General features: G+C 44.0%; 3 protein-coding genes across 3 annotated transcripts; 1 reads left to right on the forward strand and 2 right to left on the reverse strand.

Annotated features, from left to right (window-relative positions):
• Positions 1-431: 431 nt before the first annotated feature.
• MYCFIDRAFT_172028 (uncharacterized protein) lies at positions 432-11,943 on the reverse strand (the record flags this gene model as incomplete). Its single annotated transcript, XM_007925403.1, has 14 exons — positions 432-449; positions 5,777-5,827; positions 5,858-5,888; positions 5,916-6,112; positions 6,149-6,189; positions 6,220-6,244; positions 6,308-6,314; positions 6,345-6,423; positions 6,452-6,624; positions 6,667-6,777; positions 6,809-6,863; positions 6,903-6,998; positions 7,027-7,042; positions 11,938-11,943. The coding sequence occupies 14 exons, from the start codon at positions 11,941-11,943 to the stop codon at positions 432-434; spliced, it is 906 nt and encodes a 301-aa protein (XP_007923594.1).
• An 8,583-nt stretch (positions 11,944-20,526) lies between these two features.
• MYCFIDRAFT_107425 (uncharacterized protein) lies at positions 20,527-22,293 on the forward strand (the record flags this gene model as incomplete). Its single annotated transcript, XM_007925404.1, has 1 exon — positions 20,527-22,293. A coding segment is annotated over one exon (1,767 nt), but the record flags the coding sequence as incomplete, so codon positions are not given.
• A 1,197-nt stretch (positions 22,294-23,490) lies between these two features.
• MYCFIDRAFT_82178 (uncharacterized protein) lies at positions 23,491-24,126 on the reverse strand (the record flags this gene model as incomplete). The annotated part of the gene is made up of 1 exon (XM_007924649.1): positions 23,491-24,126. The coding sequence occupies one exon, from the start codon at positions 24,124-24,126 to the stop codon at positions 23,491-23,493; it is 636 nt and encodes a 211-aa protein (XP_007922840.1).
• Positions 24,127-25,326: the final 1,200 nt, after the last annotated feature.

Consider the following 25,326-nt stretch of genomic DNA (forward strand, 5'->3'; position numbering starts at 1 on the left):
TCCCTCCTTAAACTATATTACTAGCGCGAAGGCGATAAAGCGCCTGCTAAGTTAGAAGAAGTCTTAGCTAATAGTAAAGAGCTATAGTCTATAGAACGTATCCTAAAGCACCGGACTAGGTAAGGCAAGAAGGAGTACCTCCTAAGATAGCAAGGCTATTTACCTAAATAGGACTTATAGGAGGCTGAAGACTCCTTCGAGGATATAGCCGAGTTATTAGATAAGTATTAGACTAGCGTAAAGAATAAGAAGAAGGCTAAAAGCTTATAATATTACTATTAAGGCCTAGGATTAATGCTACCCCTAGGGTGCTATTAGCTAACTAATTAGAAGCCGGCAAACTAGGACAATAAGACTATACTAGGCGCGCTACGACGCGTTAATTAATTAGTTACTACTCTTTTAAGGACTCTACCTCTTATTCCTTTATTCTATCGAGACCTCGAGGCCTAGGCAATCGACGAGGATGCGCGCGCGCGTACGAATAACGGCGTATTAGAAGATAGCGCGCGCGCCTATATTAGTAATAGTATTACGGAGTGTATTGTTAGTCGAAGAAGGAAATCGAAAGCAAGGTAAAGTTAGCGCTAAGACGACTAGCGCCGCTATTGTTAATATTACTTGCTATTATTACTACGCCTACGGATACAACCTTACCTATACTACGAGCCTAAGGCACCTTTAATCAAAACTTTGATTAAAACTTTAAGACGCCTAAAAGATTAAGCGACTAATAGACTAACTAAGGGCAAAAACTATAGAGCTAAGCTAGCTAGGGTCGATCTTGCGGACAATAGGTTACTCCTCGATCTTTCCGACCCTTTAAGCGAAGCGAACCTCTACTACTATACTTATAATAGCCTTTACCTATAGAAACTAAAAGAACTGAGTTTTTTAAAAAGATATAATTAGTTAACACTTAAAGGCTGCTAAACCTAACTAATTAGGGCTAGTAAAACTACGATAGTAAATAATAGCCCTCGTAATAATAAGAGCAACCCTCGGAACGGACAAACCCTCGGAAGCGGACATTTCTAGGTCTTTTAGAGTAGACGCAAAGAACTCGGAACGACATTACTTAGAGCGGAGGTAGGGCTGCAATACCTCGTACGTCTACCTATTATAGTAGGGAAGACGCGCCCGTATTATAATTAGTCGATAGCCCTTAATTCTTATAGCTTTATATCCCTTTACTTTATTGTATATAAGGATAGCGTAGTTAGAGTTAGACATTGTATTAGAGGTAAGGTTTGACATAGTTACATAATTAGGTAGTTAAGTGTTTAATTTAGCGCGGGCTAAGCAGCTTATTAGACTTGCTAAGTTAGCGGTAATAGAGGTCGTAGAATATAGACAGGCTACGAGGGCGCGGCCTTTAGAAGGGAAGCGTATATTAGGGCTAAAGAGGCTATACGTGATTAGTATATAACTAGGCTAAGTAAAGCTAGGGTCTTAGTGCCTTAGGTAGGGCTTAGCGCTTAGCAATTGGCTAACTTGCCTGCCTTCCTCCCTCTCTTTCTAGCTCCTTATCGAATACTACCTATACCGACTACTACCCTATCTACCTGCTAATATACCCTTCTTATAAAAGCGTATACAAAACTAAGGATTATATTAGGCGTCTCGTAGTAGGGCCCGTTATTCCTAATAATAGTAGCCGCTACCTTTACGGGACTAATAATAAAACTCTTACGTTCCGCTAGCGCTATACTAGCGTCTCGTATCCCTATATATATAATAGAGATGCGATTTATAATTAGCTCGATATCCTCAGGCAGATTTAACTATAAAGCTAGTTTCGACTATAATATAGAAAGAAGGTTGTTTACCGCCTACGACTCGCTCTTATAGTCGCTACGTCGCGAAGGTACGTTAGCTAGATTTCGTTTACTAGCCCGATACTTAATAGTAAAGTTAAAAGATATAAGGAAGGTTGCCTATCTTGCCTACCTTCTAACGAGCTACTTTATCTTTATAAAGCCCTTAAGATTAGCGTAGTCGATAACTATATAGATCGTATACTAGGCGCTATCGAGATACGGGCGCTAATACTTAAAGGACTCGATAACCGCTAGGAGTTCCTAGTTATAGGTCTTATAATTAATCTCTATAGGGATTATTTTTCGTAACTAGAAGGCTAGGGGGTACTAGTTCCTATCTTTACTTTATTATAATATAATCCCTACTAAGGCGAACGTAGAGGTATTAGTTTCGATATATAGGAGCTTCGTAGGATTATAGTATCGCAATATCGAAGCTAAGCTAAAGGCAGCCTTTAGCTAGTAGAACGCTTGCTCCTCGCTTTCGCCCTACGGGACCTACTCTAGCTTTTAGCTATTTACGGCTGCTTTTAATAGGGCGGTTAGTAGTATAACGATCCGGGAGTAATTAGGGATAAACCTCCGATAGAAGTTATAGAATCCGAGGAAGGATTAGACCTCCTTTAGCGTTAATAGGCGAGGCTATTCGTTAATAGCGTTTACCCTACGCTAATCTATCGATACGCCTTTAGTACTAACGATAAACCCTAGGAATTCGACTTCTTTCTTCTAGAAGGAACATTTCTTCCTATTTATATATAGTACAAACTTTCTAAGCCGCGTAAGGATAGCGCGTATATCTCGTACGTAGTCCTCTTACGTTTTGCTATAGATAAGGATATCGTTAAAGTAAACGATATAGCAAATATTAACTAGGCTAGCTAACGCCCTATTAATATATCCTTAAAACGTAGTAGGAGTATTAATATTAACTAGGCTAGCTAACGCCCTATTAATATATCCTTAAAACGTAGTAGGAGTATTAGTAAGCCTAAAAGGCATTACCTTATACTCGAAGTGCCCGTACCGCGTACGGAACGTAGTCTTCTACTCGTCGCCTCGCTTAATATAGATATAGTAATACGTATCCTAGAGGTCTAAAGACGTATACTATTCGGCGTCCTTAAGCCTATTAAGCGTTTTGCTAATAAGAGGTAGGGGATAACGATTTTTAATAGTAATCTCGTTTAGCCCCCTATAATCGACGTAGAGTCTTAGACTACTATCCTTCTTTAGTACGAATAGGATTAGCGTACCTACCTCGCTTATACTAAGCTAGATCTAATTATTCTCTAAGGCTAAGCTTAGGTAATTATAAAGGTCGCTAAGCTCTCTTCCTAAAGAATAGTAGAGAGGTTTATATAGCGGCTTCGTTCCGGGGATTAGGTCGATCGTATACTCTACGTCTTCGGGGAGCTTACGTCGCGCTTTAGATATTATAGTAAAGACGTCTTCGAAGTCTTTAAATTCTTCTAGTAAAAAGGAACCCTTAGCGATATCGCGGAGCTAGCGAACGCTAATCGTATATACGTATAGAGCGTTACGTATATCCTTCTAGAATTCCTATAGTTCCCGTATACGTATCGTACGCGCTACGGCTTCGTTCCTATAGGTCTAGGTATCCGTCGAGCTATCGATAATTACCTTTTAATTGCGCCTCTAAGGCCTACTAAGAATAATATTAGGGAGGGGTATTTCGAAAGCGTAGAATACTCCGGTAGTAATACGTTCTTAGCCTATAGAGTCGGCGATCCGTAAGCGTAGATAATACGCTCTATAGTAGTATCCTCGGTTACTCTAGAAACTATCGGTACTAGGTAGTATAGTATTAATAATCCGCTAAGGCTAGTATCGTAGAACGAATTCTTACGATACTATATTAATATTAGCGGTATTATCTAGTAAGTATTCGATAGCGACTTCCCCTTCTTATATAATAATTGCTCCGCGTACGCGTCCCGTAGGTACTACTACTACTAAGCTACTTAGTTAAGATTCTATACCTATCCCTAGCTCTTAGGAGGTGCCTTATCTTTTCCCTTAGCCTTCGGGTCGTTCTTCTTTTCCTTAGCGTTAGCGGCGACCTTACGTACCGTAGGGTTATTGTCTTTCTAGAAGTAGCGGTTAGGGTATACGTTCTTATAATAGCCTTTCTAGCGATAGCTATAATATTCGACCTTACTAATATCGTATCCGCCTTATAAGTTATCGTTCTTCGAATGCTTCCCGCCTACTCCGCGGTCGCGATTTAACTATAGCTTATAGGCGTAACTATTAAATCGACGCTTCTTACCGTTACTACCTCTAGTTTTATCGTAGTTACGATCCTTGCGTTTACTAGATAGCTTATTAGGGGTCTCGATACGCGTCGTAAGCTCTACGAGTTTGTAACGCGTCGTTAGTACCGTATAGTATTTAATAATCGCGCTACGAATCGTTAGCTAGAGTTTAACGAGGAGATAGCGGATCCTATATTCCTCGCTATAGTCGCTAAGTTAGTCTTCGAGTACTATAAGCTTAAGGGTAAAGCTTTAAACTAACTATCCCTTACGCTAACGAGCTACCTTATACTCGAGGGTTATATCTAGTATATAGTTTATAGGGTCCCCGACGTAGTTCTAATAGAAGGTTTTAAAGTCCTAGTAGGTATAATTCTATAGGTCCTTAAGGCTGTTTTCGTTATACTATCGCTCCTATATATCGCCTACGAGATATATAATACTATAAAGTACCTTGCTTTTATCTATATAATAGATAGCTCCGGATAGCGTAAAAGTAATAGAAAGTTCCTAAAGGAATCGCCTCGATTCCTTAATCGTATCGCCTTTAAAGGGCTTAGGTTCCTTTAAGCGAGGCTTAATAGCCGTAAAACTAGCGACTACGTAGCTTATACTAGGTATAGTAGCTATACTTAGCGTACTTCTAAAAAGAGGTAGTCGATACGAGAGGGATTTAGCTCTTTAGAATTTAGGCCTTTAAATCGACTCGTCCGCTAATTCTACTTTGTCCTTACTATCGTCGTTATTACCTAAGAGAGGGGTTATTATAGGACCTCCGCCGGCGGTACCGCTACTCGGAGCCGGTATATCGCCTATATCTCTAAGAGTATAGAAACGCGTATTTTCTCGCTTAGCTTCTTAAGCCTATACTTCTAGCCTAAGTACTTCTTACTTAGCTAGAAATCGTTCGAGCCGTAGGCGGGTCGCTTTTTAATACGCCTAATATTCGGCCTCGTATTATTATATCGCCGTATTGTTTTCTAATACTACCGGCGCTCCTAGTATATTATTTTACGCAGTTTCCGCGCCCGGTATATTTAGGTTGCTTACGTTTATCTTTTAGAGTTCTATAGGCCGCTATAAAGAGTAGATAGGTTAGAACTATTAGAAAATAGGTATATAGCAACGTATAGAATACTCTCTACTAATCTTAGTAGTAGATAGTAGAACTAAACCGTACCTTTCTAAGAATAGGGTAGAGCGTTTACTATTAACTAGGCTACGTATAGATAGTATATCTACCGAGCCGGTAACCGAGTATATCCGTATAAGCGACCGAGCTTTTCTACGTATATACTAAGTAGGCTCTACGCTAGCGGGATAGTACCGTAGTATACGTAATAATATTATATAATTATTATATAGGCTTACTAAGGTAGGATAGAAGACTTTACTTACTTAGGTTCTTATAGGCGCTCTAGCGACTACGGTTTAGTTAAGTATATCTATAGCAATAATAGTCTATATAATATTCTATATTCTATAGTAATAATAGTCTCTTCTAAAGCTAGATAGACCTAAACTTCCTTCTTAGATTAGCGGTATTTAGCCCTATTATTACTAATAACTACGTCTTATTATCTACAGTTACTAGTAGTGTTGCTAACGTTACTAACAACAGGTTTTACTAACATAATTACACCCCCAGGTATAGCACTGTATACTGTACCGTAACACTTGAGGAGCAGTGGAGTGGAGCGCTGAGTGGAGATCGCCTGGCCCATGCTCCTGCACCTGCACCTGCACCTGCGCCTGCACCTGCACCTGCATCTGCATCTCCATAGAACTACTGGATATACATCGCAAATGGCCGCACCGCTGCTCACGCTCACGCTGTGTGCAGTTGATTTGATCGCGCGCTCCCGCATGGCGCATGGCGGAGTCCTCCGTGGGCCTGTCACGCAGCCTTCTGTGCACGGCCATACCCATACCCATACCCATAGTTCTACCCATACCCTCCCGCAGTGCAGAGAGCAGATCGGCGCCAGCCTGTGCCCCGTGAGCCGATCGCATCTAGTGGCACACAATCCCCGCGTCTAATCCGATTACTTGGTAGAGCTGGATCTGCATCATCTCAGTCTGCTTCAACCCTCATCAAGCGTTGGCAATGCACAATGCACCGGCAGAGCTGCCGCTGTCGCCGGTCTATGTGGGACTCTGCGTCCGCATAGTCCTATTCGTCGGCATAGATCTGCAAAAAGATGCAACATGCAGCCTGTGCCGGCTGGGACATGTCGCTAAAGACCTCTTCATCCTCCACTCAACACTCTCGACTCTCGAGATTACATCTTCCAGGGCACGAGAGTCTAGCTGGATGGGAACACCTTGGAGACAAGATTGTGGGAAGAAGACCTTGTAGATTCGATGTCTTGATGTGAAGACGCTGCTTCGTTCTGGAACTCATTCCGCTTTCCCTTCGGAGGCCGGCCCCTGGTAACGTGTCTGTACTTCTAGTGGTCAAAGTAGTGGCGAAATTTGGCCAGTCGACTTGAAAGGGCCAAGGCAGGCTTTCATACACTTGCATGCTGGTCGTCTTGCGCCAAAGAGGCAGTTCGTGCTATCGATACTGCGTCCCGTATGATCCGACTCGCCCTTGAACCGTTGAGCACTGACCGATGACATCCATGATGGCATGGCATGGCATGGCTGGCGAGATTAAGTATTTTGCCGAGACCAGCCTTTCGGAGCTCTCGTGTCGTTTCGCGTCACGACTTCAGACTTCTTGCTCTCCCGATCCCCTTAACGAAGGCCGTGGTTATCTCCGCTGAACACCCACCCTGGCAGTCCCCCTGCTCGGTTCCACATCTGATGCTAAATTCAGTGTGGCCCCATACAAACCTGCATCGCCCCTCGAACTGCGAGGCTGTCCGATTGGGTCTCGGATTCAGCCGTAGTAGAGCTGAAGGTTAAGAAGCCGACACCTTCACGAGTCGTCCTTTGCAGCTAAAGGCTCTACAGCCAAACCTTAGCAAGTGAAGGAATACAATGCCGCTAAGTATACTAAGTAGAAAGGTATATAGACTGCTTCTATAGATATAGTTAAATATAGACTAATATATATAATAAGGGACCGGTCCGCTTCCGCTTAAGGGAAGAGTTAAAACAGCGCCGTAGACTACGGTTAAAAGGTATAGAATTGATAGTAGAAGAGGTCTATAACTTAGTGCTACTAGCGAGTCTATTAAAGCTGCACTTATCTACTAAGAGTAAGCGCTAGAGGGCACTTATTAAGCGTCTCTCGAAGCTCGAGTTAACGGTAAAGGACTTAAGGGTAGACCTAAACCTAGTAAGCTAGTAATAGGCGGAGTTAGCGCGTACTAAAGGTCTAAAGGATAAAGAAGGCTCTTATAGCGACGAGGAGGTTATTAGGGTAGCTAAGTTTAATAGCCTATAGAAGGAAGTAAGTAAGCTAAAGAACGAGGTTGTTAAGTTAAAGTCGGCGCTATAGAGCCTATTAAAGGCTTAAGTGAAGGTGTTACAGAGCCTAGCGTAGAAGCCGCTTCCGGTTAAGGTTGAAGTCTAGTAAAGAAGGCGTATAAATCCGGCTAGTAGTGCTATATAGGCTTATAAGTATTGTAGATAGCAATAGGACTATAATATCGACAAGCCTTAGTCGTCTAGTGCTCTTGCCTGCTATTAATAGGCTAATATTTGAACCCCTAAGCGGTCCTTACGTACTTATAGAGATAGTAACGTTAGCGTAGAAGAACAGCCTTTATTTAGTAGACGGCTTTGCTACTACGCTCGAGACGACGGAGGTTCTTAGCTATAGGTAAGCTATCGCCTTTCCTAATCTAATGTCGCCGAGATCGAGGTCTACTACTATTATAGGTGTAACCTAAGATAAATTAACTATAGCTTCGAGGAGGTAGCGGAGTCGGTATACGTAGAGCCCTTATAGCGGCCTCTGTTGCTTCTATCTTATTAAGCTCTTACTATCCGAGTTAGACTATTTGCTATGCTAGCGATATACGGAAGTCGCGCTAGTAAGTAAGTCGCTAGTCTTTAGTCTACTTCTTATCGCTACGGACGAGAACGAATAAGTTAATTACTATAGCATCTAGTAGGAAGTAGAATAGTAGATGCTAGCCCTTCCTTAACTTATACTAGGTTAAGCAATAATAGCGTAGCTAGTTATAGATGTTAATACTACCTATATAGTTATTATATAAGGCGGCAACCTCTAGAAGGTCCTTCTCTTCTTTGCTATCTGTCTTCTAGTATATTCGTACGTATTTGTCGATGTATGCGTTGTTTCCTACTCGAGGGCACCCTCGAAGCCGTCGTAATCGCTCGAATAGACGACTCGTCTAGACCTCGCAGTAGTTCGGTTTCCGAACTACCAAACGTATATAGTTTGGTTTCTTAGCGGCGAACTAGCTCCCTAGTTCCGGTTTAGTTTTTTCGAACTATATAGATTCCTAGTTTAAACTAGAGACTATATTAGTTTTACTATAAGGACACTCTTATTCGACTACCGGCTACGATTGCCGGCTATAATAGTAACTCTGTTACATTTACTACGCTCTTTTGCCGTTACTAGGGCGTAGTTGCTGTTGCTAGGGCGTAGTTGCCGTTACTAGGGCGTGGTTTTGCTATAAGGACACTCTTATTCGACTGCCGGCTACGATTGCCGGCTATAATAGTTACTAGGTTGTATTTACTACGCTTTATTACCGTTACTAGGGCGTGGTTGCCGTTGCTAGGGCGTAGTTGCCGTTGCTAGGGCGTAGTTGCTATTGCTAGGGCGTAGTTACCGTAGTTGCGAAAGCTTACCTATATAACGTTACATAGGCGGCAATAATTAGGGCTTTGCGACATTCTTATACTTTTAACTTCTTCCTCTATACCTATACCGATAACAACTACTATACGCTGCGCCCCCGCCCCTTTCCCTTATAATAGTAAGAGAGAAGCGCGCCGCGCGCTAAACAGAAGATAGAACTAAAGACCGCGAGTTTGTTTTGCCTAAGCGTCTAACTAAAAAGCGTAAGACTAAAGAGGAGTACTCTATAAAGAAGAATTCCGTACGAGACCGCGAGAGAAAGGACAAGATAGATAAGGATAAAAGAGCTAAGGATAAGAGAAGAAAGGCGCGGAATAAGGCATTCTATCGATAGCTAGCGCCTATAGAAAAAAGTAAAGGTTGGAATAAGAAGACAACCTAAGAGAAGGCTAAGAGGAGGAAAGAATTGCGGCTAGTTTTCGAGCGTAAAGTTCTAGTAGCGTAAGTTAATCTAGCTAGCGGCCGTAGCTAGCAGCTATAGCCGGCAGCCGTAGCCGGTAGCTATAGCCGGCATATTTTTCTTTAATACGTTAACTAATAGCATTCAGACCTATAGCCGCTACCTCTATCGATACGACCGATAGTAACGGAGATGTTTAGATAGCCGAGAACAACAATGCTAAAGTTTAGGATACCGCGATAGAGCTTAATACTACGAATAAAGGAACTAAAAAAAGCGAGGAGATACTATACGTCGATCTAGTAATAGGTACAGTCTTAGGGCCTAACGCTATAGACGATAAGCGCTAGGAGTAGATCGAGTATAGTTAAAGAGACGAGATACTAGTAAAGGGCTAAGGCATAAGTCCTATCAATCTAGAAAATTATAGTTAAAGCTACTACGAAAAGCTAGCAAGGATTGGAATCGAGACTAGTCGTCTTTATATCCTCGATATAGAGTAGAAGTTTCTTTATTAGTATTAGAGCGAAGCCTTTGCGTCTATAAAGGCAAAGTAGCTTGCGATTAATACGATCGGGGCTAGGTATCTAGGGACGGTAGAAGTGTTACTATAGGAGGAAGGGGTATAGGTAATTATTCTATACTCGGCATATATAGCCGGCGTTCGTAGCCGGCAGATACTAACAGTTAAATAGAAAGCGTTTCTCGAAGGCAGAGTGCTACTGCTATATAAAATCTTTACTAAGGCAGAGAGGGCTTATATCCGGAATCTAAGCTACTAGTAGGATAGGTTGGCGTTAGAATTCTCTAAATCTCTATATAAGCCTCCGAAGGATTACCTATTTTAGCGATACGGCTTTATCTCGACTACTCCGTAGGCACCTAAAGAAGCTCGAGCGCTCTTTAAGGTCTTTACTAAGAAGCGGAAGGAGTTCGAGGATTAGGATTAGTTAATAGAGCTATTAGTTAGTCTTAGGTTTCGTAGTTAGACTCGGCCTAAGCATTTGCTTATCGAGTGTCTTATACCGAAAGAGGATAGATTAAGACTAAAAACGAGCTTAGATTCGTTAGGTATAGTAGCTCGGTTCCGTTAGTAGGAGAGAGCCGCCGTATAGAAGGCAAAATTCAGGTAGTTAGGGTAGCTAGGAAAGAAATTCTAGTAGTTAGGCTAGCTAGGGTAGCTAGGAAAAAAAATCTAGTAGTTAGGTAGCTAGGAAACAAAAAAAAAAGGTAGCTAGCTATTTACTGCCTAGCTGTTCCTAACGATACGATGCTATAAAAGAAAGGGTGTTTCTCTATAGCTACTAGTATATATCTACTACTCCTAAGTCCTTACCTTACCGTACGAGACCTTAAAACATACCGACCGACATTGTATATATACTAGGCGCTATACTAGGAAGGGTAACAACGAGACGACAGTCGAAACAGTCTAGTATACGAGCGAGATTGCGATAACGTCGAGAGGAGGTCGTATACTTACCTTCGAGCCTATCGAGTCCTAGACTACGATTAGGGCTAGATTTATCCTCTCCGAATCCTAGTAGTAGGAATTCATTATAGGGTACTACTACCTAGTCCTTACCTTTACGGAGTCTAAGTAGAAGGTTGTTCGGAGATATAAGAATATCGAGTATTAATCCGGAAATCTTCGAAAAGGCTAGCTAGGCGTATCTTTAGAAACCCGAGTATATAGAGCAGTTTAATTAATAGGTCTATAAGATATAGTTCCCTTTATACTTACGTTCGAAGGAGTATAAACTCTAGAAGTACTCGATGCGATAGGGGAGTAAGGAGCGAACGGATACATTCTAGAAGTTCTTTATAGAGGGGGCATTATACCGTTATACGACTTCTCGACTTAAAGGTTAACTAGTAATTGTCTGTAACTTCTACGGTTTAATCTTGAAATACCCGAAACTAGGGGATAGGAACTTATCGCCTACGAACTATCTCTATTCTAAACGGTATCGGGAATCTTAAGAAGAGAGGAGAGTTAATATAGATATAGCGTTCTAGAAAGAGGTATATCTTCTAAAATGCCGGCTATAGCTACCGGCTATAGCTACCGGCTACAGATTCCGGCTACCTAAATCAACCGTAGAGATCTAGCTAATTATTATAGGCTACGCTTAAGGAAGCTCTAGGATTGAAGGCTACCGATTTCTCCCCCGAAGACTTTAAGCAACTAGCAAACGAAATACTAGCTATAAACGGTCTTCCGGAAGACTTCTACGAAAGGGAGTCTATATAGAAGACATACCTATATCTTATAAACTACCCTCCCCTATTTCTCGGCGCGATAACCTAGCGTATTATATTCGAAAAGAATAAAGAGGCTGCGTTAGACGACATTCGGGAGATCCTCCGTAATACTCGCTAAGTAGCTATTGCTATCGATAGCTAGTTAAGCCAGACTATAAGAGCCTCCTTCCTCTCGATTATGCTATACTTTATCAATTCGGATTAGAAACTCTAGGAACTTATAATCGGATTCCCTGAAATTCTAGGTTCCTATACTAGTAAGGATATAGCGAAGCTTGTCTATACGGCAATAGATAGGGTTAGCGTAACAACGAAACTAATCTCGATTACTGCGGACAACGCTAGTAATAATCGAACATTGTATAAGGCGTTGTATATACAATTCACTCGCATATGTCTTTAAAATTACTAATTGTATCGATAGGGTCGAGTACGTAGAGGAGATTATAAGGTCTACAATCTAGCTTAATCTTCCGAATATTAAGCTCGCTACGATTCCGGATACGTACGACAATACGCACGATAATAACGATAAAGAGGAGCCTATTAATAGCCCTAGCCCTATTAAATCGGAGCCGACGTCGTTGCTAGTTGCATCCCTATAGAAGTTTCCCTACCTCGCTTATATAGTTTAAATCGCGATCCGAGCCCTCTTTAAGACGCTTAAAATTGTACTATTAAACGACGACTAATAGAAGATCCTAGATAAGGATAAAGCAAAGTTGAAAGTCGAGAAACTTATTATAGTAATAAGACGGGATAAGGCAGAGAGCCTCGCTCTCGTTTTATATAAGGTATAACTTTTGTCCGTAGCCGGTACCTATAGCCGGCAACCTAGTATAGTTCTAACTCTTTTTCTCTAGCTTCGTCGTCTAGTAATATATACGAACTCGAGCTTATAGAGATATAACCGATTCGAGGCTATTTAAAAGAACCTAATCGAGCGCCCTAAAACCGATGCCTAGAATATCGTATAGAATAAGCGATAGCAAAAGCGGCCTCCTTAGCGCCTACTCCGTTTTACCTAAGACGTTAAGACCCGGTTCGATTCGACTTTCTATATAGTTACGAGGGGATATACTTTACGTACCGCTCTCGAGATCTATTAGAGTTCCGAGGGTATTAAGTAGCTCGGCCTTACCGCCGCCGAATAGCGCTAAGCAGAGTATCTCGTCGATATTAGTAAGCATTACGCGAAGGTTACTGCTACGATTAGAAGAACCCGAGGACCGACGATCTACCTTATCTTTGCGTACTATAACTAGCTCTTTAACGAGCTCGAGGAAACCGCAGCTAAGCTAGCTAAGAAGAGCGTTCCCTAGAAAGTAGCTATAACGAAAGCTATAGACACCTCCTATACTAAGTTGCATAAATATTACAGTGCTACCTTTAACTCGTTCGGGGATATCTATAGCGTTGCGTGCTTACTTAACCCGGTAGAAAAGGATATATACTAGTAGAGGCTAGAATAGAAGGCGGACGAGGTATAGCCGAAGTATTACTAGACTATTCTAGAAAAGATGTTCTACGAGCGTCGGAAAGAAACTAGTCTAAATGCAGCTCCTATAAAGAAAAAGAAGGTTTAGAAGGCTCCGATATTATACCTGTTTCGTAGGTAGGAAGTAGAGGCAGAAGAGGAAGCAACTACTAAAGTAAATAAAGAAGAGTTCGATCTCTATCGGCGCGCGAGTAAGTATAAACCCGTAGGCTCGGAAAGAGGGCTAATAATCTCTAGATCTTACCGGTCTTCTAGACGAATTCGGAGACGATATTCTCGCTATATAGCAGCGGTTAGAGCCTAAGTTTCTAACGATAGCGTCGGTCGCTCGGGACGTCCTCGCTATCCCGAGCGTAGGTATAGGCTATAAGAGGTCTTTTAGTATCGCTCGTTACTAGGGCCGCTTTAATCGAACATACTCGCCTACTACCTTCGAATCTATTATAGTATTCCGATACTATCTCCTCTACTAGAATCGCTAAGGTAGGTTACTAAAGATTATACTAAAGGAGTTAATCGAGGAATTAGAAAACCTTAAGATCGAAGAAACCTAGGAGCGCGAAGAGAATACGAAATTTAGTCTAAGCGAAACCCTAATTAGCGATAACGAAGAGGAGGAGGGCGGAGGTAGAAGGCGATACCGGGTCGAGAAGCGGAAACGTATATAGGCTTAGAGCAGCTTTAAGGAGACGAAGCGTTTACGTATAAGGTAATATAGCCGGCGTATATAGCCGGCATATGTCCGAAATGTGTTTCGAATTCCTAGGACCTAAACAGACTAGTTGCTATAGCAACCGACCCCGCTTACCTACGGACTATTTCTAATTCTCTATTCGCTCTTCCTCTCCTTCTTCCCTTTCCCTATATTCTTAAAGACAAACATGCCTTAAGGATTCGGCTCTTCGGGCCTTCCTAAGCCGGCTGCCTCCCCTTCCTTAAGCTACTATCCTTTATTCGAATCTAACGATAACCTAATAAGGCGGTTTAATAGAAGACTATTTGTTCTAGAAGGCAAGAAGCATTAATGTCTCCTTACGATTATATGCTTATTAATTTCTAGGTCCTACCGATATGCCCTCGTCGCCTAAACGCGCAGATAAATATCTTTAGAGGCTAAAGGGCAAGGGTAAAGTAAGCTAAGTATAGGGAGACCGTAGCGAGAACGAGATATCGGAAGAGCAAGGCTCTCCGTAGTATATACGAAGGAAGGGGGTTCCTCGGAAAATAGTACCGAAAAATAAGAAGGCTATAGGTAGATAGGAGAAGGCTAAAAAGAGTAGGCGGACAAAGACTATCGCGAAGAAAAGTTATCTTTCTATTAAAAGAAAGGGAATAAGGCAGGACTCGACGATAAAGAAGCGGCGCTTTAAACTAGGTACTATTACCCTTCGCTAGATCCGGCTTTTCTAAAACAAAAGAGGGACCGAGCTTTTAATCCCTAAGACTCCCTTCTAGCGACTCGTCCGAGAAATTACATTAGATTTTCGGTCTAGTATGCGATTTACGGCTAAAGCGATTAGTGCTTTTTAGGAAGCTACGGAGGCATTTCTCGTAACCGAGCTTAAGCTTTTAAACCTCCTTACTATCTATACGAAGCGGGTTACTCTTTAAAATAAAGATATACAGCTTCTAGCTAAAATTCGGCGTCGGTTTATAGCGGATTAGTTAGAAATTGTATTTAGTCGTTAGATTAACCTAGGAGGAGGCCTATTTTCGCATCGTTTTGCCGGCTATAGGTACCGGCTACATTTCTAATTTTATCTCCGCGCCGTCCCTAAATCTAAGGTACGAAGTAGAAACCTAGCGCTCTATATTTACCCGGCTATTACAGAGACGAGCTATATTTAGATTAGTTTCTTCGCATATCGCGACCTAGCGGGTAGTAAGCGAAAGGGCGATAGAACGTTTATAATACGTCTCTATTTAGACCTAAAACACAAAGGTCCTAAGGAGCCCTAGCATCCTAACTATAAGGAGATTCTTTAGTATTAGCACTTTAATCCTCTATACTACGAGGCAGATAGCAAGCCTACGAGAGAGAAACTTTAACGAGAAATTCTCTATAATACGTAGCGCTATTGCATAGCTATAGATGCGCACTAAGTCCGGCAACTCGAAGAAGAATTAAGACAGCGTATTAGCGACCGAGGAGGAGATCGATAGTATACTAGTAGAGTCGAGGTCTTATAAGCGAAGCATAAGATAATATAGGCTCTTAGTCGTATAGAGTAACGTACTATATAAATAACTAGGCGTACTACTCTTATTTACTTACGACCTATATCCTAGGATGCTCTTCTCGTACTTTTTATACTCTTTTCTAATACCTTACCTATAAGCGCTCCGCGACAACCGAGTAAATATAAGCTGTCGGGTTTCCGCTCGGTACCTTAGCCTTCGAGATACGGCGGAGTTGATTCTCTATAATACGTAGCGCTATTATATAGCTATAGATGCGCACTAAGTCCGGTAACTCGAAGAAGAATTAAGACAGCGTATTAGCGACCGAGGAGGAGATCGATAGTATACTAGTAGAGTCGAGGTCTTATAAGCGAAGTATAAGATAATATAGGCTCTTAGTCGTATAGAGTAACGTACTATATAAATAACTAGGCGTGCTACTCTTATTCACTTACGACCTATATCCTAGGATACTCTTCTCGTACTTTTTATACTCTTTTCTAATACCTTACCTATAAGCGCTCCGCGACAACCGAGTGAATATAAGCTATAGGGTTTCCGCTCGGTACCTTAGCCTCCGAGATAGGGCGGAGTTGAATTTAGAGCGATAGTCGGCACCCGTAGCCGGCATATAGAGACGGTAGTAGGCCTTTTTCTGCTAAATAACTAGCTTGTTTAGTATAGCCTACCTGATATTTCTTATATTTACTAGCAATAGGCCTAGGTTACTTATAAGATTACTATAGCTAGTAAAGGCATTACTAAAGAATATCTATACTATAGTAGGATACTATTATCACGCCGGCTATTTATTAAAAGGAGGCTTTCGCCTATTACTATGCCGGCTACATATACCGGCTATATTTCAAAGTCTGCCGTACCTGCCTTTTTTAGCCGTGCCTGCCTTCTTTCCTTGCTCTAACGTTACTATAATATAGGCTTACGCGAAGCTTACTCTGTTACCTAGCGATACCGCGATACTACCTCTCTCGCTATATTCAACCTTCGTATCGATACCTATACCTCTACGCTCTATATCTACTACCTCCGTAATACCCTCGCTCCGCGCGCGCCTTCGCATACCTTCGTAACGTACTTTTTTCCTCAATTCGACGACTTTTATAATAGCGAATCTACTTAACTAAGTTACGACGCCTCGTAAGAAGGGACCTGCTACTTCTACGGGTCGTAACAAGATCGGAAATAAAGGAACGAGTATAGTACATTAACGTAAGATAGCTACTACTACTGCCGCTAGCTCCGGTACTAGAAAGGGCGTCGCGAGCAAGGCTCCGCGTAAAACAACGGCGGGCAAGGCTCTACGTAAGACGACAACTAGCGCTTCTACTACTAGTAGTAATCGTACGAAGCGTCGATAGCGCCTAGGAAGTAAGTCCTATTTATAGCCGGCAGCGTAGCCGGCAGCGTAGCCGGCAGCGTAGCCGGCATTCTTACTGTCTTTTTACTAATCCTTCTTTAGCCGTAGCCCTCCGTAAGATTCGGTAGTATTAGAAGAGTTCTAAGCTCCTAATCCGCAAAACTCCTTTCTAACGACTTGTTCGCGAAATTGTCTAGGATTATAGAATAGACCTTCGCTTCTAAGCCTCCGCGATAGGCGCCCTTTAAGAGGCTATAGAAGCCTACCTAGTTCGTATCTTCGAATATATATTTCTCTTCTACCTCTTTTCGGACTATACTAATACTATTTTAGCGGTTAACCTTATAGCTATCTACGCGAAGCGTATAACGATTATAGACAAGGATTTCAAAGCACTCGATTAGATCCTAAAAGGCTAGAATATCTACATTCGAGATAGTGCTAGATAGGATAGATATACTAATAGGAAGGATATTCGTAGTGTCGTCTGCAAGCTTTTCTATATACGAAATAAGCCGCTATTATACGGCGCTGCATACCGCGCTCTAAATACTCTCTAAGCATATATATATAGTATAGTATACTTTATTGGCCGTACGGAATAGAAGTCTCCGAAAATCCCGTTAGTACTAAGGAGTAAAAAGGCCGGCTACGCTGCCGGCTACGCTGCCGGCTACGCTGCTAGCTACGCTGCTAGGTTTTTTAAAGAACTAAAAGAAGATAGACATTCCGGTTAATTTGTATTAGTTTAGATTTTTATAAAAAGAAAATAGGGAAAAATAAGGAAGGTTAAAGAGCCTAATAGTCATAGTTATAGGCACTATCCCTGTTTTCTAGAGCATATTATATACCTGCCTTCGCAACTCTACCTAATACTCCCTCTAAATATCCTTATACTCTACCTACTAGAAATTCAACTAGGTACCTAGACCTGTAGCTGCCTCTATATCTTTTACTATCTTCTATAGGTTGAAGGCCTCTTCTATAGCAGCCTCTACCTCCTTATATAATACGAAGTTACTACCTGCCCTACCCTTTATATCTCCTAAATAACTAAGAGTTCTAAGGAACGAACTAGCATTCGGCCTTAGTATAGCGAGTAACTAGTGGAACGTTCTATAGAGCTGCCTTATAGCTCTTTTATATACTATGCCGATACCGAGGGAGGAGCTATCCTAGTACTTAATATTATCGAATAGTTCGGTAGGAAAGTATATAAACTTCTTAAGGAGGAGGACTTCTAGGGAAATCGATAAGTTCTACCTAGATCTAGATAAAGACATTCTACTAAGCAGTTAGGGAATTGAACCGTAAACGAAAGGATAAAATTTATACCTAAGGAGTGCAGTTTCCGAACTAAACTATAATGCCTTATATATATATATGTGCTTTTAATTAGTTAGTGCCCTTAGCTAATTATCTATAGATTTAAGGTTATATAAGTACCTTTATACAACTACGTAGCCTAAGTAGGATTCGAAAATTCTATAAGTACTAAGGACTAAAAATGCCGGCTACGCTACCGGCTACACTACTAAGTCTTACAAAGGGCTTGCTTGAAGCTACGTATACATTCGTATACTTCTTAAAAACCGATAAATTATATAGTTCGAACCAGCTACTTATATAGTTGCTTAGCAAACCAACCTAAACCAAACTAGAGTTTCGGCTTAGCAAACTAAACCAAACTAACCCGAACTACTACGGGGTCTATAGACGACACCCGGTTGTAAGGAACTAAATAAGGTTCCTATCCTGCTAGATAACCGCCGCTATACCGTAGATTGCCTTACAAAGTAGTATATCGTAGGGAAACCGCGTACTCTTCCGATTAAGGGTCGGGAAGGTCGAATTCTTCCTTATACTATCTCGTTTTAGTATCCCTAGTTTCTCGAAGGTTTTGCCGCGCTATAGCTAAGAAAGTGAGCTAGATCGTACGGTACTAGTCGCCGCGATGCCTAAGTACCTTAAGACTGCAAACAATAGTACGTTATTAAATAGATTATCTATATAAATATAGAAGAAGTATTATAGGAAAGGAAGTTGTAGGATTAGTCGAAGAATAGCCTGCCTAAGCGAGCTTAGCTTAGAGCTAAGCGAGACGGTAGGCGACACGATTAGGCTTTCGGGTATCTCGGTAGCGCGGTCCGCGCGGTCGGTACGGGCCGTAGTAGTGTAACTTTCCTTTCTTACTTGCTATACTAAATACAGTCCTGTATTCAATCCGCAACTAACACTACTAGGACTACGGTTCTTACGCTCGCGACGCTTCTTATTACTCTCCTTCTACCGCTCCTTCTTCTTAGCGTCCGTAAGAACCTTTAGAGTTACTACCGGGTGCTAAGCGACCGTCGAAGCGATAGAATCCGCATCTTCTACCTCCTACTTATATGCCTTCCGAGGGCTCGAGAATAAGAAGGAATATAGGTACCTATCCTTATATAGATATAATACATAATATCCGATAGGCGTTAGCTTGCCTCTTATTATAATTATATGCCTAGATTTGCCTATAAACCGGACTATGCTCTCGTTAATCGATACGTTAGTACTAGGCACGACAATCTCGCGGAATTTGCTACGCAATATATTAGTAAGCGGTAGTATCTAGGTCTAGGTAGGTAAACCTCTTCTACTTAACGAGAGCGCGTTATTCCGGTACTATAAAGCGGCCTTAATCTGCTTAAATCGCTACTCCTTTATATACTTAGCAATACTATGCCTTAGCTAGTATCTATCTTCGCGCTAGTAATCGGCCTTATCGGACATCTAGATTACGGATATATATATAATCAATTTAACGAAGATCCGCATTGTTAGCTTATCTACCGGCTTCTAATTATAGCCGGAAATAATAATCTTATTATCCTTCTTAAATTGCGGCTTATTGCTAGTATACTCGTTAGTGTACTCGATAAGGCGGTTTATAACCTTATTAGTCTAGAAGAGTATAAAGAAGCGATATTAGACGTCGTCTAGTAACGATAGGTTACTATATAGGTCTATAGGCAAATTGACCTTCCGCTAGTAAGAGGTGCTAGTTAGTAGCTCGTAGCGACCTTCTATTCTATCTCCTTCCGCTAGATAGTATAATCCGCCTACCCTACTATCTCTGCCTATGCCTTCGACGTCGTTATCTCCTTCTACGACTACTAAACCCTTATTATCTACGCTACTTAGTATAGGGTCTCCTGCCTTCTTAAAAATCGGCTCTCTTCCTTTAGCTAACTAGTTAGTATTTAACTTATCGTTATCTATTAAACTAGCGGATATATCTAGCTAATTGTTACCCTTATCGTCGTTATAAGCCTCTTCTACAAAGGCCTAGAAGCTCGCTATTGTTATATGCTTCTTAGTAGAATTAAGTTTAGAAATATAAAGGCAATTAAGTCGTATATAGAGGCCGACAGCGGCGGCAATAGCTAAGCTACTCGAAGGGGTTTAACGCACCTATAACCGAGTCCAATTGAGGCCTGTTCATTTATATACAGAGCGGCTTCTATATGCTAACTAAGTGGACACTGTAGGGGTTGATGCCTGTTTTGCCGACGAACGCTCCGAGGCGACGAGTTTTTACAGGGGATATGACAGCTCTTATCGCCGGCATCTGAGCACCCACAGGACAGGGCAGGACAGCCACACGCGAGCAGGCTGGCAAGCGCAAGCGTAAGCGCAAGCGCACGCAGGTCGGGGCACGACGACGCGCATATTACCATTACGGAGTTGACTCGCGAATGGTCCGGATGTCGACGTGCTGCTTGCGCTTCTGGCCAACGTCAACGCCACGTCCGGTGCGACCTTCGCTACCGCCGCCGCCGCCGCCGCCCCTCCACGGGCGATGACCCATGACAGCATGACTGGGACGTCGAAGAATAGCCGGCCAGGCCACCACGATGCACCGACTACAAAGCGCGGCCGCCCATGCGACGCTTGCAGACGACGTAAATCTAAGTGTGTCACCGAGGACGGCAGCGCCATCTGCGTCCTGTGCAAGTTCCATGGCCAGCAGTGCACTTACCTGGAAGCACCGCAGCCCAGGAAGCGCTCTGCCAATCCGAGCAGTGCAGCAGAAGTGCAGGTGCAGTCGCCCACCAAGCGGAGATTCCTCAACCTCAAGCCCGGAACCGGTGTGGAAGAATACCATACGCTCCCCGGACCCTCGCTCCTCAAACACACTCTCGGATTGCAGAACCGTCACCACACGGAATACCTCGGACTCAACGCAATCCCAGACGTCTACGGTGGCCAAATCCTCGACCCAAGCGACTGCGCGAGCTCCCATACCAAGAATGCGCTGCACGACGACGTGAGGTTTGTCCATCCACATCATGCATTTCGCCTTCTGCAGGACAGCCAAACCGAGGGCTACCGCCAGGAGCAATCTGACGTAGATGAGATTGAAGCTACAGCCTCTGGACACGGTCCGCATCTCGTGCAACTGTACTTCCGTATTGTACACCCGAGCTTTCCAATTCTACACAAGCATGTATTCCTGGAGAAATACGCACGCTCGCACCGCGAATTTGCCCCGCCTTTATTAGCTGCAGTGTATCTGCTCGCGTCCGGATACTGGTCTTACGATGAGAAATTGGCCAAGAGTCGCAGGATAGACACCGCGGCCCTCCAAAATCTAGCCTTCAGTGCGCTGCAAAATACTATGCGGAGACCAAAGCTGTCCACCATTCAGGCCGGTCTACTGCTCTCTCAATGGCAAAAGGCCTTCATGGGCTCGCCATACGAGCAGCGCGATCGTCTGACCGTGCAGCTCGTCAATCTCTCACATGGCCTTGGTCTCCATTTGGACTGCTCGTACTGGGACATCCCTGATTGGGAGATTGGCCTGAGGAGACGTATTGGTTGGGCGCTGTATATGCAAGACAAGTGGACAGCGCTATTGGAAAGTCGCCCATCACTTATCAGTCAAGATGAATGGGACGTGGAAGAACTGTCAGAAATCGACTTCCCTGACACTACCGAGGACGACCAGGAAGGCAGTAGCGAGGTCGAGCGCGGCCGCTTGGTCTTTCAGCACATGGCTCGCCTGTCCGTAATACTAGGTGAGATTCTGAGAACCATTTTCTCGGCAAGAGCGAGAAAGGTTCTCGACGCTGCGCCTAACAGGCTTGAGCATCTGTTGGAATGGATCAAACCGGTTCAGATCAGGTTGAAGGAATGGTTTCTGACATTGCCTGACTCGCTCAAGATGGATACAGCAGCTTCTATGAAGCTCTCCTCCGTCGGCTATCTCCGTTTGTCCTACCTCACTGTGGAAGTTTGCATGCATAAGAACCTTATCCGAGCCCTCGTGGCCACAGACCACCCTGCTCCAACAGTTACGCAAGTCTGCAGAAGCGCTGCCAACGAACGCTTCACTAATGCTACCGACTTCATTCAGCGACTTCAGGCGCAGCATTTGCACTCATTCTGGTACTTTGCCTCCGCTAAATGTTGTGCGCTGATCCATTCATTTGGTCAGATCCTGGCCTCCACTGCTCTCGCTGAAGAAGAGCAGGTCTTGTACTCACGCAAGCTGAAGGAATTCAAATGGGCATTGAAAGTCAACAGTGAGGCAGGAGCAAGCTTTATGAAGCAAGCCTTGATCTTGATCAACCACTCGGTCCGTCTAATACAGCAAGGACCCGAGAATGGGACGACGAACACAAGCCCCGCGTCGGTTGGATTTCAGATGCCCGGCCAGGAGATGCAGTCGCCCGAACAGCAGAGCCAATGGCTACCACATCACCCGGTGCAGAATGGCGGGATGCACTACGACGCTTACCACGCCGAGTACCCTTCGATCGATCAGGCAACATTTCACGATGATAATATGTTTGGTAATTTTCCGGAAGAATTGAATGGTGCCTGGATGCACGACATGAGATGATCAAAATGTACAAGTCTCACAACGGAATTGGTAACGGCCTTTGATCACGCCCGGACTTGTGTTGCGATTTAGCTTTCGCGAGATGATGCTACATGCGATGCCTCCCAGACCACATGCTGACTGCGAGTCCGCCTTCTTGACCATAGCCCGTCAAGATTGCATCGTGCTTCATAGCGAGTATCCAGAAAGTACGACCGCATTTCCGAGGGACTTTCGTGGCCTGCCAGACAAGTTAGCCGGCATGCCGCTCTTCTTCGAGTCCAAAGCCTCGGTTGCAACTGATCTTGATCAGACATTCGATCCTCAATCACGGGTATTAGGTTGGACCTGGATGCGCGGTGGCTACATTACCGATAGCACGCCGCAGGAGTTTGCAAAGCTCGCAAGAAGAGAATGGCTTTTGGAAGATGGCGGACGCTGTCACATAAGAATTGCGTTGAGCGCAAGGGCTTGTAATGGCGGCAGTTCCGGTTGGATAGTGTTCGACTCGCAGGCTTGTCAAGTTGATTCTGACAGATTTCTCTATGAGACCTGTCCTTCTCGAAGTATATCCATAGACAGTAGCTACGATGATACCCAATTCAGTCGCCTTGCCACATTGATACGGTCGTTCGGAGCTGCCTATGGAGCCAGTCTTGTTACAACACGCGGTCGCCTACACGCCTGAAGCACCTGGAAATTCTCACATGCTCCGCGAGCGATCGCGATGAATCGGTTGCCAAAATGGTCACGTTGGTCCACGGATGTCCAAATTCCAACTTGTTGCTCCAACCCAAAGGCGGTGGTTGACACTTTGCTCCAGATGGGCCTCGATGAGTGGAGCTTGGTCAAGGGTTTCTTCAGCATGAACGATGTATTGACTGACGTTCACGAACTCACGCCAGCTGAAAAAATGTCAATGCTGCACACTGCGCCAGCCCTTATACTGATGAGACGGCCGAGAGCGCAGAGGGGTCGCGAGTTGGTGTTAGTGGTCGACTCAATTAGGGTAGTGCTGCTCTAAAGCAAAAGGCTGCCGAGGAGAAGACCGAATGCGGCCGCAAGAGATCCTCCATCTCGTAACGACGCCGCACTGCTGGAGCTAGTCGTAGCCGCTGATTCTGTTGCAGTGCCCGCAGTTCCGCTCATTTCTGTAACACTTGCAGTCGTCTGGCTAGCATTCGATCCGGTGCTGGCAGTGGATGTTGCACTCTCACTGCCTCCCCCAGTGGTCGTAGCGCCTCCGCTCCCCAATTTATCCGCGCCGGCAGTGACAGTGACTGGCAGACTTGCAACATCACTAGCATCGTACGTGGTCACGCTTGAACCTGGGAAGTTGGCCTCACTGCCTCCGTTGCTCTCGGTGCAGACTGTTGCGCTGCATTGCTGTGTTCCGGTAAAGGCGCCGTCTGGAGCGGACATGAACATGTTGTAAGTCGAGGGTCCGACTATTAGAGTCTGGGATGGGAAGAGGCCGCAGTCGCTTCCATCTGTGTTGTCTGGGCATGCGAGTTGGAGGGTTGTGATCTGGTTGCTGACGGCAACGACGGAGCCGACGATGGATTGCTGGTCGTAGCTGTAGAATGGAAGAGTGAGTGTGCTGGTCTGCGCGAGAGTCACGCCCAGGAGGGCAGAGATGGCGAATAGAGATGCCATTTTCGTGGGTTTCTTGGGATGAAAGAATTTTCCCAGTGTTGGTAAGAAGCGAAGAGAAATTGAGGTCAAAGGGGCTCGTAGTGAAGTAATAATGGAGTCTTACGCTCTTATGGGCTGAACACAGATATTTATAAAGACATTGGCGCACCTGAACGTTTCAAGAGAGTCGTTCTTGTGGAATTTTCGGTTGCTGTGGCGTGTATAAGGGGCTTCTATTGCGGATCTCATTGGGCGACATCGAACAATTACGGGAAGGATGCGATGCCAAGCTTTCTCATGCCTCAGAAACCGATTTTTTTCTGGAAAGTAGTCCTCCGCGCCACTTCATCGCGAAACGCTCAGAGTAGTATTTTGTGACTCTCGAGTCAGCAGTGGTGCGAATTCACAATCCACAATGAGGGCAAATCCGCCTTGGGCCTACTTCATGGCGAGCTCATAAACAGCTTCAACATATCTTTGGATAATTCGGCGTACCCGATCCCGTGGTAGGATTCCATCCCTCAACTGCTTTGAATCTGGAGCTGCCACAATCCGGGTTGAAGCCATTCACGATATCATTCAAGATCCAAGGATTGGCGTAGAGAGTTGGATTTATAAAGCCAACAGGACCTTTTACCCGCGAGAACACCGGCATGTAACCTCCATTCGCTGAAATATATGGATATCCTCGACCTGCGCGATTGTAAATGCCGCCTCCAGCACCAATGTTTGTGGCATTGGCGTTTACAGTGTAGCAGGGATGGCCAGGGTCGTGCTTTGCAAAATACTCATCTATCGCAGGTTGTTGGTACGATACAGTCGCAAAATAATTGAAGAAGCCATCAGCTGTGGAAAAGTAGGGTATGCAATGCATTAGCCCTCCCTGGCCGCCAAAGATCGACCGGCATAGCGCTCTCCTTGTCGAGGACCGTCTGATTCGAATAAAGCGGAGTTGCACCGACGGTCGTGATCCACGGGCACCAGGCGCATTACCGAAGTCATGGTCGGAGCTTGAGACAGAACTTGTGTGGCCTTGCAAGCCTAACTTCATGAACTCGATGCATTGACGAAGCATATAGTTCTTTGGGAAGTCTTTCTCGGATTCTTCATATGACGCGGATATGACCCGAGTCGGCTTGTATGCGCCGCATTGCAATTGGCCCTTATATCCGTTTGATGTGCTATCGGGATATATTGGATCGATACCAGGACTGCTGCCGG

The sequence above is a fragment of the Pseudocercospora fijiensis genome (assembly GCF_000340215.1).
Source record: "Pseudocercospora fijiensis CIRAD86 unplaced genomic scaffold MYCFIscaffold_2, whole genome shotgun sequence".
NCBI lineage: Eukaryota > Fungi > Ascomycota > Dothideomycetes > Mycosphaerellales > Mycosphaerellaceae > Pseudocercospora > Pseudocercospora fijiensis.